The 14,370-nt window shown below is 39.0% G+C and overlaps 1 protein-coding gene across 4 annotated transcripts in view; it reads right to left on the reverse strand.

Moving 5' to 3' along the window:
• The window catches only part of LOC122779530 (unconventional myosin-XVIIIa-like), an 87,851-nt gene that overhangs the window by 66,910 nt on the left and 6,571 nt on the right, over positions 1-14,370 (reverse strand). Inside the window, exons 1-5 of one of the 4 annotated variants that reach the window (XM_044041981.1) lie at positions 7,559-7,614; positions 6,430-6,495; positions 6,241-6,264; positions 4,460-5,215; positions 1,425-1,514 (exon numbers count right to left, since the gene is read on the reverse strand). The exons of the other annotated variants lie outside the window; for them this stretch is intronic. Of the exons in view, the coding sequence (XP_043897916.1) occupies positions 1,425-1,514; positions 4,460-5,215; positions 6,241-6,264; positions 6,430-6,468 (909 nt within the window). The 5' untranslated portion in view covers positions 6,469-6,495; positions 7,559-7,614. Of the gene's footprint in view, positions 1-1,424; positions 1,515-4,459; positions 5,216-6,240; positions 6,265-6,429; positions 6,496-7,558; positions 7,615-14,370 lie in introns of those variants that run through there. 4 annotated transcript variants of the gene reach the window in all.

Below are 14,370 nucleotides of genomic sequence, written 5' to 3' on the forward strand. Positions count from 1 at the left end.
CTTTAACATATCAGGCTTCACTATGCACAGACTGTAGAACTGTAAATAAAAATGAGCTACAGCATTTTAGCTGAGTCACGTTGTGCACTGTTTATTTCTTCTTTATAGAAGAATATCTGTAAGAGGGTAAAAGGATAAGAACAAATGTGCTCCCGAGTTTAAAAAGTGTGAATTTATTACTGTATCAGAGGTATCGGGGTGTGATATCGATATCTGTTTTCCAAAATGAAAAAGTGCTGTTGAGCCATTTCTTCTGCAGAATGACTGAAAGGAAGACACTTGGAATAAAGCTGTCACTAAAGCAACGTAAATACGAGTCAGCTGCACCAAGAAGACATAACCGGCAAATAGTTTAATTCATCCACACTGTAAATCTAATTATTGTATGTAAATGGGATTAATGATTATCATTCTATAAAACAAAACAAAAAAATCGCCATTCCTTTATACTATTAACAAAACCATTCCGGCAACACAAGTTCTGCTTTTACTCAAGTCCTTTTTTTGCCTTTACTGTCTCCTGAACTAAGATTTTACACCAATGAGCCAAAAACCCAGGTGACAAACCCCAGCTGTGACTGGCTAGCAGCCCAACAAGGACTTGGGTAATAATATTTAGACCCTTTATCTCCATTCTGAAGATTCAAGCATGTGATTCAGGGTTTCTTAAGCACAACAGGCGCAAACCAAAACAAACAGAGGGCAAAAGATGTTACGTCATTGTCATTGGTGGTGAAGATCCTTGTGACACGCTTATAATCTTCCTCAGTGGGAATCAGCACCGGCACCTACAGTTACAGCACAGCAAGACCGGTGAGTGCAAATATATATGATATAACTGAGGTGAGTGTTATGATGATATTAGATTGTGTCGACGATCTGTCAAAGCAGAGAAATCGTAGTAGTAGTATGTTTTAAATTAAAATAGACTGAGTGTACTTAACTGCCCATTCGCATGTGTTTCAACAATATTTCCTTTAAATGTTATTGATCCTGGAAGTTTGAATCAGTGAATATTTTTCTTTACTTTACTTTACTTTACTTTAGTGTCACAGTTTCAAGCTCTATGTGCTTGCACGGGTGTCCAAGCTGTTGATGTGAACGATAAACCTGCAGTTTTACTTCTTTTTCGTTCCCCCATGTCATGTCCGGGGCTCCGTACTTTGGCCTAAATGGTCTGTTGTTGTTTTTCTTCGTTTAGGGCTATGTTTTAACGAAGGGAAATAGTTTGGTTGCAGTCTTCAGTAACTTAACAATATTTAAAAATAAATGTAAAAAAGAACTCTTTGGTTAGCCTAAGCTGGAAAGCAAAATCAGTGACCCACCAACTGTGCACTTCAAACTAAATGAAAAATAACAGAACACACAAAAGCATAAGTGAAAAACCATCTAGTGCTTTTAAACGATGAGAACCATGCGAGTACCTGCTCATTTGGTGGAGTCTGAGCCTGGGGCAGAGCAACGGGGGACCGTTTACCATTGGGAGCCACAGGGGGGCATGATGTCTCATTTACCTTTACACAGTGTTTACATATATATATATTCACAAACACAGAGACAAACATGCACAAACACACACAGAGAGATGAGATTGCAATGGGAGGATGAAGATGAGCATGACATTTATACACATTACACGGGATGTTGCCTCCCACTGATTTAATTTTCCTGTTAATTCAATGAAGAAATGAGTAAAGGAAAATTGCCATTACAGAAAAATTGGGTCATTAAGCATTGCAGCTTACAAAAAAAGAGCAGTGGTTCAAGGATTTTGTGGTGGAAAAATACAGCATACTTGTATTAAATCTAATTTGGTAACTTTTTGATTTGATTGTATTATTAATGTACTATTTTTAATTAATATCATTATTAATATTAAAATAATAATAATAATAATAATAATAATAACAATAATAATAAGTAAATTCATCTGATTCTGAGTTTCATTTTAGATGATAATGAAGGTTAACATAGCGATTTCAATACTCATTGATATGTACATATACATACACATATAAATGTGACATAGTATATAATGAGGTTGCCTGAGGACAATGATTCCCAAAGAGTGAAATAAATAAATAAAAGTTGTTAACAAGTTTAAAATAGCCATAGCATTTGAAATTAATCTGCCAACTCTAGGCTGGATCTATTGTAACAGGTTTCATATGATTTGCTGGGCCCTGGTCCCTAACACCCACGCTGGAACATACTGTATCTCTCACAATTGGTGGGAACCATATTTGATGGGACATTTAATTCTGTGCTGATCAGGAATGATGGAGTGATGGCTGTTAGGTTCAGAAGTTAATTTGCGCTAACCCTAACACTGCATTTGGAAATGGCTCAAGTTAGAAGCCAACACAACACACAGGTCATATTTTTAAACGTCACTGGTGAACTCCACAACAGAAAGTATAGCTCCTATAAGAGCTGAAAAGTAGAAAAAAAGGTAAGGGGAAAAGAGCTTGAGAGCAAAAACCTCAAGAAATCCTTAGTCAGCTCACACAATACATTTCCAAGTTCAGCTGAAATCTTAATCCTGCTCTTAACACCTAAAACCTGACTCTCTCCCCGGAGTTAAACCCTTTGTCCCTGAGCAGAATCACCTGGAGCTTTACAGAATATGTCTGACATCCAAACATCCAGCTGTTCACTAGATTTCATGGACATCCCGTGATGTCCATGGTGTTCAGAACACCAAGGAAATGTAACCAAGGGAAATCTAACCTTGTCGAAAGAAAAAATTGAAAAGGGAAAATTAAAGGGCTAGTACAGGTGTCTTCAAAGTGTAGTTGGATGAGATACTGACACACAGTCAGCGCTGACTTGGCCCAAGAGGCTTAGTCTCAGTGAAAACACGGTTGTCAGCAGAGACACAGGGACAAAAAGATTTAAGCCACTGGACAAATGGCTCAACAGATCTACTCCTGCTTATGTCTACAATATCTTAAGTGTGTTTGCCACTTTATCTCCATTTACCTCATACAACGAAGGTTGCTTTTGCACAATACAGTTCCAGCACCACACGGCTCAACTCCACACCAGACTCCTCTGTTAAATATTGAGATTTTAGACATGTTTAACGCATGTTTTCAGGATTTTTAAATCGGCATTGTTCGGTTTGATTCTTGTGTCGGACATCGCGCTCATGACTCTTGACTCTCTGACTTTTTAATATCGACCAGTGCAAAAAAAGCGATTCTGATTCTGAAAAAAAGCCCCAGGTACTATTCCACTATTATAAAATAATGACTTGAGTCGAGCCAAGTAGTGCTAGAACTGTACAACTGAATAGTACCGTTACATTTTTAACTGAAGCTAAATTGAATCATTTACTTCTTTTGATTCAACCAAAGTGACAAGCATTAGGGACGCTGGCTCTGTGATGAACCACTTCTAAGAAAAGGATGTTTAAATGATAAAAGTGATATGTTGTGTCGACAAATTCTTGTCCTGATTCCTTTTGACAAAACGTCTCCCAAAGGATCCTGAAAGCTGGTGCCTCTGTGGTCCACACAGCAGACACAGACAGAGCACGACTTCAAAGCTGTGTGTCTGCAGAAAGTGACAGTAATGAGTCCCAGCTCAGTGCTCGGAGACATCTCCAACAGAGCGGACTAACAGAGTGTGGGCCATGAGCACATTCTTATAACCACTGATGGAGTCTGATCATCAGCTGCTGCTGAGAGAAAAAGTTTTTAGAGTTCGATTTACTGTATTAATAACAAAGATGTATTGTTAATTCCGATGTCAGTTGTGTTTTAAAATAAAAGTCCCATTTTCAGGCCTCCTCCACACTGGTGGGTAGTTTTGAAAGCCAAGGTTTCAAAAATGTCACCCTGCGGTCTCAAGAATGTCTTTGTCCTCACGAAAACACAAAAAGCCACCGTTAAGTGCTGTCATAAGTATGCCAAGTCAATAAATGGCGATATTCCCTTAACTTTAAAGCTTTGTTGGCCAAGCAGAAGGCAGATATACTACATGTCACTTCCTGTTGTGGCAGACAAAACCATAAAATAAGCAAATCAATTGTGTATGCTAAAGGTCTAGTTAGCAACGCTAACACTAGCACAAACTTGGCTGTGCCTGATGCCATTAAACAACTCGTCTCATGTAAACAAATGTGACGACAAGCCAAAAACTCTCGGTCTACACATAATGTGAATGGAGCTCGTGAAAATCTTTACCCTAGCAGGAATTTTCAACAATTTTTTCCAGAGATCTGACCCACAGTTAGCCTACGTATGAAAGGCTAGCGAAAAAGCAACATTTTCAAAAATACCCACCTATGTGTGAACTGGGTCTGGGATGTAAAACCATGTTCTATTTGAAAGTCTCCCGGGGGTAAAGATCATGAGGAGGTTTCATGGATATGAAGAGTAATGTCTGGTTATTATCACACATCATGCTCAAACCTGGGGTTTATTTGCAAACATACACTTCTGTCACACTATACCTCTGGTTTCTTTACACCAAATGTGCGAGGTTTAGGGATGAACCCTGCTGGAGGAGCCAGTGGGTCCGTCTTTGGGATGGGGATGAATCCTGGGGGTCTTGGGAGGGTATTCTGTTTTGGCGGACCTGGACTGGTTTTCCTGGCAGGAATAAAACCAGGTGGAGGAGACAAGAGATTCTGTCTGGGGGCAGGGATGAAACCAGCCGGTGGTGCCAAGGGGTCAGGCTTGGGTTGAGGGATAAACCCAGCAGGAGGAGTGAAGAGATTAACCTTTGGTGGTGCTGGGTTTGGTGATGAAGGAGTAGATGTGGATTTGGATGTGACCTCCTCTGCTTTTTGCACTGTTTGCTTTTCCTCCTCTTCATCTTCTTTCTCCTCATCCTGCTTCCCATCTTCCTCTTTGCGGTCCTGGGTGCGGGTGCGTGGTCGGTGCTCCTTGGTTCGACTTCTGCCCATCAGGCTGGTCAAACCCATAGAGATATCATCCTTGTCCACCCCAGGAGCCTTAGCAGTTTTGACCGTCACCCTAGCTGACTCAGAAACAGCAGGCTGGTTCTGGTTCTGCTCTTCAGTCCCAGCAGGAACCACTCGTCTAACAACCCTTCGGACAACCCTCACCACCTTCTTACTGCCAGAACTCTGCTGCTCGTCTGGGCCGGGCATCGTTACGTTACTACTGGGCACTTCAGCGGGCACTGCAGTTGACCGTGCACCACTTCCTGTTTCTAGCTCAGGTTTAGCGCTATCTGCATCAGACTGGATACAAACAGAGCAAGGCAGACACCAGTTTGGATTATTCCCACAGCCAATGTTGATAAAATGTCAAAACACATTAACAGCAAGTTTTCTTTATCGAAAAGCATTTAAATATGGATATATTAGCTTACGTTTATACATTTGGATATCTTAAAACCCTCACTAAAGTTAGTCAACGCAAGTGCTGAAGTCCGTGTCGCCCATGCAGTCAAGTCAACAGTTTAGAAACTGAAGGTACCGTTTTACAACTAAATCTGCACAGCGAGACGCATGCAGCTTGTGGCAAAAGAGGAAGACGTTAAGCAAACACTGAAAATGCACAAATCCAACGTTTTTTTTTAGACCGCAAGATATAGATAATGCTTACATGATTTCAACTTCATATTTGTTTGTTACAAAAAGAAGGATTTCAAATGATTCTTCAGGTGTTGTGAAGTGTGGTTGTATAAGCTGACCATCCTGAGACATGGGCGCTTGCTGTCACTGAACACATGGCTGCCAGTGCAGATAAAAGGAACAACATGTTTTGACTAATGGTTCACCTAAGAAGATATATGCTTGCAGTATCTTAGGGATATGCTTATTCCTGTTGGACAGCCTTTTATGGCTAGAAACTCTCCTGCATCAAAGTCCATAATCACAGATAATATCTGTGATTTTAGCTCGCTGGGACAAAGGAGCTGCTCGTCTACTGCTGCCTCATGTGGCAAGTTTGTGTCACTTGCATAAATCCGAATAATTTTTGACGAAGGCAGCAGTGAATCAACAACTCCTGTGTGCCGTATATAAACTATATTAGTTTACATAGTCATCACACAACCACAAGTCAAAGAACTGTACTCTCCCTGTTAAATGTTGATTAAGACTACCAAGTCCAAAATGTATTTTAACTTTAAGTTTAACTTTTAAAGATCCTGGTTAGAAAATTGCCTTTATCTGGCAGAACGTTGTGACCATGATTAGTAGGTTTGTTTTTGCATCATAGTGATTACTGTTTAAAGACATGCAGCCGACGGAAGACTTACTTCTGGCTTGTTCTCAGCTTTAACCTATATGACATAAAGCAACACACACACAATAAATAAAACCACATATTCAGGACAAAGCTTTCTTGTATCAATATATAGAACAATTTCAGAAAATTGACAAGCAACATGATGCAGATATGAACTGAAGGGCTAGGGGGGAAAAAATCCAAAAAAAATGAGACTTCCCTTTTGCTCCCAGAAAGAATAGCGTGATTTGTGTGCCATGGTGAACAGCCAAAGTCATGGAACAAGCTGGATGGCATGGAGAATAGAAATATATGGAATTATAAGAAGAAATACAGGGAGAGGAGGAGGTTCTGTGAGGAACAGTGAAGAGTGGGAATTTATGTATGAGTGGTGGAATAATGTGATGTAGTTTCAACAGGTCATACACTGACAGGGCAGTTGGACCATGCAGTACTGAGTACAGAGCACATTCGCAACATGGAAGAAAATGAATTAGAGGCACATGGAAAACAAGAACATGAAGATCTGACAAGACTTAAACATCACAAACAAGACTACAGATCACTGTCAGTGTTATGTATCACAGTCATTCCAAGAGACCGGGTCAGATGAGATACTGGAGAATGTATTTTGGGTCGCTTAAGATTCACAATTTTGTCACTTGCCGTTTACACATTCACAGTTTGAATGTCGGGCATGATTATGTGTCTGGGAAATAGCTGATTTACGGATTCAAAAATATTAACTTAAATATAAAAATTAATTAATATAAATATGTGCCTACCATTAACTCCATTAAAAAAGTTTACAGATGTTGTCGTCACACCTTGGTGGCTTATTAAAATATGTTTAGCTTCACTGGTAAACCAGAAGGCTGTAGGTCAAAAACAGTGTGCCACCTTATTAAAGTGGGTCCTCATACAAAGACTTTGAAAAAGTCATCATCACATGGCTTTCACTCAGTTCTTAAGACCCACAAACAACACAAAGATATTGTTTCATTTGTGGGGATGACACAAGTGATGACAAGAGCAAAACAACACAGAAGCACACCACTCCATTCCATTGATCACGCAAACATGCAACCTGCTAAAATGTGTAAAACCTGTCATGACGACTTTCCATTAATGGTTTAAAAAGCTAAATCAGCTGCGCAGCAAAAGTGTTTCACCATCTCTAACCCTGCTTTCATCAGTCAGAAGCTCCCTCCTATAAATAGTTCCAGCAGGAGGCCATTCTGAGACGCCATCACAGCCGTAATGGAAGAGCTAACCAGAGCATGTTCACCACGAGCAGATCACGCTGCTCACCACACACACAAGCTCCACCAAAGGTCCAAGCGGGTTACCTTCTCTCTGAGCCCGGGTTAACCTTCCAGTCTTGGCTCTGTCACTTGGACCACAGCAGGACCCGGGTCTGCGAAGGGCACACGCTCACTACTCCTGAGGGAGTGGGTGAGCAACAACAAGTGTGGAGAGGCTGAAGAGGTGGAGGGTGGGTGGTTGGGGGGGGAATGTGAGAGGGTACAGGGCAGGGGGGATAGAAGAGGGACAGCTGCTGGAATACAGAGGGGCTATAAATAGAATTTGCAGTCACATTAATATCCACAGACACGTTTCACTCCCTCTCTCCTCATGGGGGCAGAAAATCAGAGAGGTCGACTCTCTCATCCGCAGCAAACTGTTGTGCTCCCACAGTATTATTTCAGCAAAATCCAAAATTACAAAAAAGACAAACCCTCAGGTGAAACTTTGAGGGCGGTTGAGGCATCAAGTGCAGATTGCAGAACATATTTCAACTTAAATAAGTGGTTAGGTTATGTTTAGGGTTAAGCATTAATTGGTTATGGCTACGGTTAGAGTTAGGATAAGGGGCTATAGGGAACGTAGACTAGGAATGTTATACAAGATTGTGTATAACATTCTTAGTATACAAGAATGTGTGTGTGTGCATATTATGGTGGGCAGTGACGTTATGTGACAAAGTAATACTACTAATGTTACAAGTGAAATTACAGAATTAATGTAGAATTAACACAAAGCAAACATACCTAAAAACAGGTATTATTGTTGAATACCCCCTTTACAGGAAGTAAATAAAACGGTAACAGCACTGATTTTGACAGCACACTAATATTCCACTTTCACTGCACTACACTATCTAAATTGCACACTTTTACACTGACACATTTTCCCCATGAACCTTCATTACATTGTTTAAAAAAGGTATAATAATACAGCTCCAGCACGTTGTCATGGTAACAACAGAACTAGCACAAGCCCCGCGATTACACTGTTTAACTGTGTGATTATTAGACTAACTGAACCAGCAGGAGAAGAGACTACCTAAAAAACTACCTTTATGTCACACAGCGACACACATACTTCACATCTTACCTTTGCCGTTCAAATTTATGCAACATGTTTGAGGTGGTGAAGTGACTTCATAATTATCAAAATGAACTTGTACTTTCACTTGCAGTACTTAAGTACATTTAAATGAAATTACCTTTATCAAGTACAGCAAATGTTTGTTATTTTTCAGTAACTTTCATTTCTACTGAATACATTATAAGGTACCTGTTCTTTTACTCAAGTATGGATTCCAGTACTCCATACACCACTGATGTTACCAATGTACACACAAATATAGCTAAGGACTGAGGCTTCATACACATTTGAAGTCATTCCCTACACCACAAGAGGGAGCTGTTACACAATCTATCAGATTTCTCCATTTCATAGAAGCAGACTCACTGCTCTCTACTGACCTAAATCAACCTACTGTTCAGTTGTGACCACTTAGAAGAACGTAGCACCACTTAATCAGTGGCTGTGAATGAGACAATAAACACTAATTAAATGTTATCTGCAAACAGGTATACATATATATATATACACACACATATATGGCACTTATTACCACAGCTTCACATATTATTGTATTAACACTGCAGACAAACTGAGTATTAATCCCTCAGAGTCAGTTACTGGGACAAAGGACATCATGTCGACTGTTTGTCACACTGGAGAATTAATGTGGATCAGAAAGAGCAGGGTTTATAGCAAATGGAGTTACCATTTGCTATAAACCCTGCACTCCCACGTTAATTATTTGATCATATGCAACCCGTTTGAATTGTTTTTCCGCAGTTAAAATAACAGAAGAATACAAAATGTATATATTTTGAATAACTAATCATATATTCAATGACAAAATGAGTATCATCATAGAGAATATGCTGGTAAACAGTAAACAATATTTGTGATTGACATAAGCCATTTTTTTCAAACGTAACTACCTAGTGGGATAGCTTGGCTGTACTTAGCATTCATAAAAAAATGTATGCAAAGTTAAAAAAATTGTCACTGTGTACATTTCATGTCCAGAGCCATTTGCAACAAGCAGCAAACAATGATTCATGTAAATTTCTCTTTTCATTGCTATTAATTCTTTATGCACCGAAAGCTTATTTGTGCATTTATAATTTAAAATATATACAATACGAAGTCAGAAAAAGTATGTCCAACATGTGACTATTGTCCCTACTCTGGGACATAAAACCAGAAATGAATTATGGGATCTCACTCGCTCTGCAATCCTCCATCCTGTATGTGACCTAGATTTTGATTCAGTAAATAGGCCTGAAAATCAGAACATCTTCTCTGAATGTGGGCCATGTGTGTATGATCTAAGAGCAGCACATTTAAACTCAGGTGTGTGTTCATCTGCATCTTCTGTCATTGGACTGAAGAAGAAAATTAAAAGAAAATACTGCTGTGTTACAGGTAGGGGGGGTTCTACTGTACATGTTGTATAAAATAAATGTCAGACTGACTGTCTGTGCAGTGATTTTGGGTGAAATACTCATAGGTTATTCTAATTATTGCAAATGGAATCACAACATAAGCCCTATTACGTATCAGGCAAAGACAATTCTCAGCTTAAACACACACAAGACCAGCAGCTGCGACAGTGATCACCATGTTAACAGCAAACATGCTTTGTCTTATCAAAACAGCATAAAATACTGTATTTGCCACTTGATACAACCAAAATGGCCATTCCTTTGAGTTGGCACGATAAGGGTGTGTTTGACATATGTCTCTGTCCCACTGACAGACACGCTATCAGTGACACACCTAAGAATGTCAAATATGTCTGTCCTAGCATTTGCTATCAAACTAGTCCTGATCCCTCATTTCAGCTGACCACATTACATGAGATATGAAGGTGTGAGTTGTGTCTAATGTATGCGCCAAAGAATCTTACATCAATAAAAAATAGGAAAATATACATAAAGATACACAAATATAAAGACATATAAAAATATCATCATTAACAATGACATTAAGAGCAAAAATACATCAAATTCATCCTTGCCTCTTTCTAAACCACACCTGTGCTAATGCTGTCAGCTACTGTAGCATCTCTTCACTGCGAATGAGGATGATGTGATTTAAATGGCATCTCGGGGAGGTTATTTGCTAATGTTAAAACTGTGTCTAAAAGAGCAGGACGAAACATATGGAATAATGCCGAGACTTTTGAGGAAACATTTGGCAAGAAACTGAGAGCCTCGGTTAAGGCTGGGCAATATGGCTAATATATAATGTCTGGATATTTTAGGCTATATCCAGATATAGGTGATATATGTGCATATAAAGCTGCACACAGGTTGTTTCTTTGATTTGTATTGCATGATCTTAAGATACACATATTATTATGTTTCGTTTCAGATAATACCTGATTTATTTCATGAGCTTTTTAATGTTAAATGATGGATATTTACGTGTGTTAGAAACAATGCCACCGACTATAGACATTGTCAAATTCTGCTATTGTCTTATGTCACAATATAGATTGCCCAGCCCTAATCTCAGTTTTAAATCAGCTCAGCTTTGCTTTGGTATTTCAAAAATTAAAGAAAGAAAAACTAGAGCTGCAAGTTTGGTTTATTCATATTCAGCCAACAAAGGCCCTCACTGGTTACTTAACATTTTTTGTGTACCTTGATGTAAATTGCAAAAAATACAGTGCCTACTCTTAGTCTAAACATGGAGGTAACATCTTATTGATGTTGTATGATGAACAATGGCTGCCACCCAGTGAAACATAACGCCCATTTGTTTCAATGTTCTTCCTCTAATTAAATCTGAGAGTACATTATTTAGTACCAAAGTCTGTACATTGGTCGATTCTACCGTCTTTCGAAAAGCCAGACTGGTTTGTATGTAAAGTTGAGGAGTGAGCAAACCCTCTGACAGTAGTGTAATCAGAAACCATATGAGGAAAACACAGCAGGCAGATGGAGAGCAGGTGTTTAACTGATACTACTATGTATTATTGTACTCTAGACTCACAGCAGTTAGACAGATCATTGCTGCTCCTGGCCAGGAAATAATCCAGCACATAAACGTCCGCAAAAACCACAGCAGTTTAACTGACATTAAACAGAGGTAAATGGTCTGTGTTTACACAGCACTTCTCTAGTCTTGATGAGCACTTAATGCTGCTTTAAATGACAGTTTTGCCATTCACACCCATTTACTCACTGAATGCATTTTCACATTTTCTATCGCACATGGGGCTACTTTTTTTTTGCTCAAAGACACATCAACATGTAGACTAGTGGAGCTGGGAATCTAACCCACAACCTTCCAAGTTGCTCGACCACGGAGCCACTATGCGTTAGTGCTTCCAAAACTACACTTCAAAAACGATCACTTTAAGCTAAGCTAAGTATCCTGGCTGTAGCATGCACAGACATGAGAGTGTAACGTTGACGTATTCACTTGCATCCAATATGGTGTCTAAGTGTGTTGCAGAGCTCTACATCCAGACTCAAGATCTTATTATAAACCCCTATAAATAGTGCTGTTGGTTCTAGGTCAACCTCACTTGCACTTTTTCTGCTTTTTTTTGTTTTTTTTCAAATGGCTACCACTGATGATTATAAACGAATTGGAGAATATAGGACACAGTAAAGACAGGGAGATACTGTAAGTGACTGCTCTATAGAAGCAAAGCAACTGTGACCTGACTGTGTATATAATCATCCAGATGGTCCAGTGTAGAATTTCAAAGGTAAACATAAACAGACACACGTTTTATCAAGTTGACATCAGATGTCTTACAGTGCAAAGCGGTCAGTTTAATGAAAGTGGTCAGTTTCCTTCCATGAAAAAATCTATACCATGTTAGGCATCTACCCTATTCATATTATGGGTCAAGGCCCGAACATTTACATCATTGTGAATCTGTAACTGAACTTGGCCCAACCCACAACCGACCGACTTGGTCACTGAAAGACATTCCATTTCATTACCTTTCATTTCATTAGCCACCAAATACAAATTCAACACTTGCAGTGAGCTGCAAACCTTCATCTGCTTCTTCTGACAGGGAATAGTGAGGTAACAGGCCATACCTGGCCATGAAAGTGCTTTTAAGTCATTGTCCAAAAAACCCTCACCAACCCTATTTGCTAAGACAATTTATCCACAATCCAAACCATTTACAGTTAATATTGAGACCTATAAATGTATAGTATATATTAATCCAGCTTGAAATATGTGTAGTTTTGTTCCAGACAACCTAATTTATTATTGACTATCAAGATGTGAACAGGATTTAAACAGAAAAACAAGATAAAAATAGTTGAAATGACAAGAGTGTGAGGTCATGTTTAAATGTAAATGTTTCTATGATATAGAGAGTTCTATAATATAACAGTTGAGTCTATTGTACTCATGATATATGATTCAGAAAAAGCATTTAGAGAGAGAAAAAAAGCCTCTACCAGCCTGGTTTTTGACACAAACACTGTCACTATCACAACCTTCTTTGCAGAGGTTTAAAACCTACACATTCAAGTTTAAGTCATACTTAAAACACAGTGAAGATGATAAAACACTTCAGGTGATAAACAGTTCCACTTGGTGCTCTTCTACTTATTGCACATTATTATCTGAAGAGGTTAATTAACAGCCAGCTCACAAGACTCACAACACCATATGGTCTATTGGCTGCTGTGATGTTTAGGTCATTGTTTCCTTCAGTATCCCTTTGTTACTGGCAAAGCGGGGTTAGTGTGTGTGTGTGTGTGTGTGTGTGTGTGTGTGAGAGAGGTATACACCCAAGAACACATTTCTTTCAAAATACACTCATTACCAAACACATTAAATAAAAGAAGAAATTTAAAAAAAGCACTGTAAGAGCCATATTTATATTGCTTACAATGGGTTAGTAGTTTTCCTTTAAAAATGTTGAACTGCTCCTTTAATCACACTGATGATGACATCATGATGACAGTTTTTGACAATATGCCAAGAGTGAATCTTGTAACTTTGTTTGTTTTTTTTGCTTTCTTAAGTAAAGCTATTTTTTTGAACAGAGTTACTGCCTCGGAAGATTATTTTCGTGTCAAGCTTATTGCCAAGAAGACTGCTTAATAGTAGTGGTAATTTGGAGTACCAGGTGAACGACAGATTGCCGTTACAATCTGTAACGGCAATCTTTGGGTCAAGGCACGTATGCACTTATTTTCCCTAAACCCATGTCAAATCTAAAAAAAACACAGATCAAAAAGCAGCTTTTTACCAGAGCAGCACAAACATGGGAAAATAATTGTTATAATTACTACGGAGTGCTCAGTGGTGTGCACCGCTGAGCAGGCACTCTAATAATCATAAGATCTCACAATGGGGCGAGGTGTTCAAACTGCAGGTAAAAATCGGATATTTTCAGGGAGACTAACTGCACTGTTAACTGCAAGTGGTCAAAGTGGATCAGTGTGTCAAGACATAACCAACGTACCTGCATGAGTTGCTATGGAACTAAAGATATAGGGGTACACACGTATGTGACATTGCTTTTAATTGTGGATGCAGGAAAAGTTGGCGTTGCATTATCTCAAGCGCTAAACAATCAAGTGGCAGTGCAGAATTTGTCACACATGACATGCTTGCTGCATGTGAGTGATGTAAAATACACTTTAATCTAAATTTGAGCAGCCAGAGTGTTCCGCCTGGGATCTGTAGAAAACAGCATTTCAGCCTGAACGAAGAATAAATCTATTTAATATAATAATTAGCTATGGTACAATATCACTTTTTTGTGACCGATATCAATGAATGAATAAATAAATAAATACCAGTA

This window comes from Solea senegalensis, linkage group LG13 (genome assembly GCF_019176455.1).
Source record: "Solea senegalensis isolate Sse05_10M linkage group LG13, IFAPA_SoseM_1, whole genome shotgun sequence".
NCBI classification, from domain to species: Eukaryota; Metazoa; Chordata; class Actinopteri; order Pleuronectiformes; family Soleidae; genus Solea; species Solea senegalensis.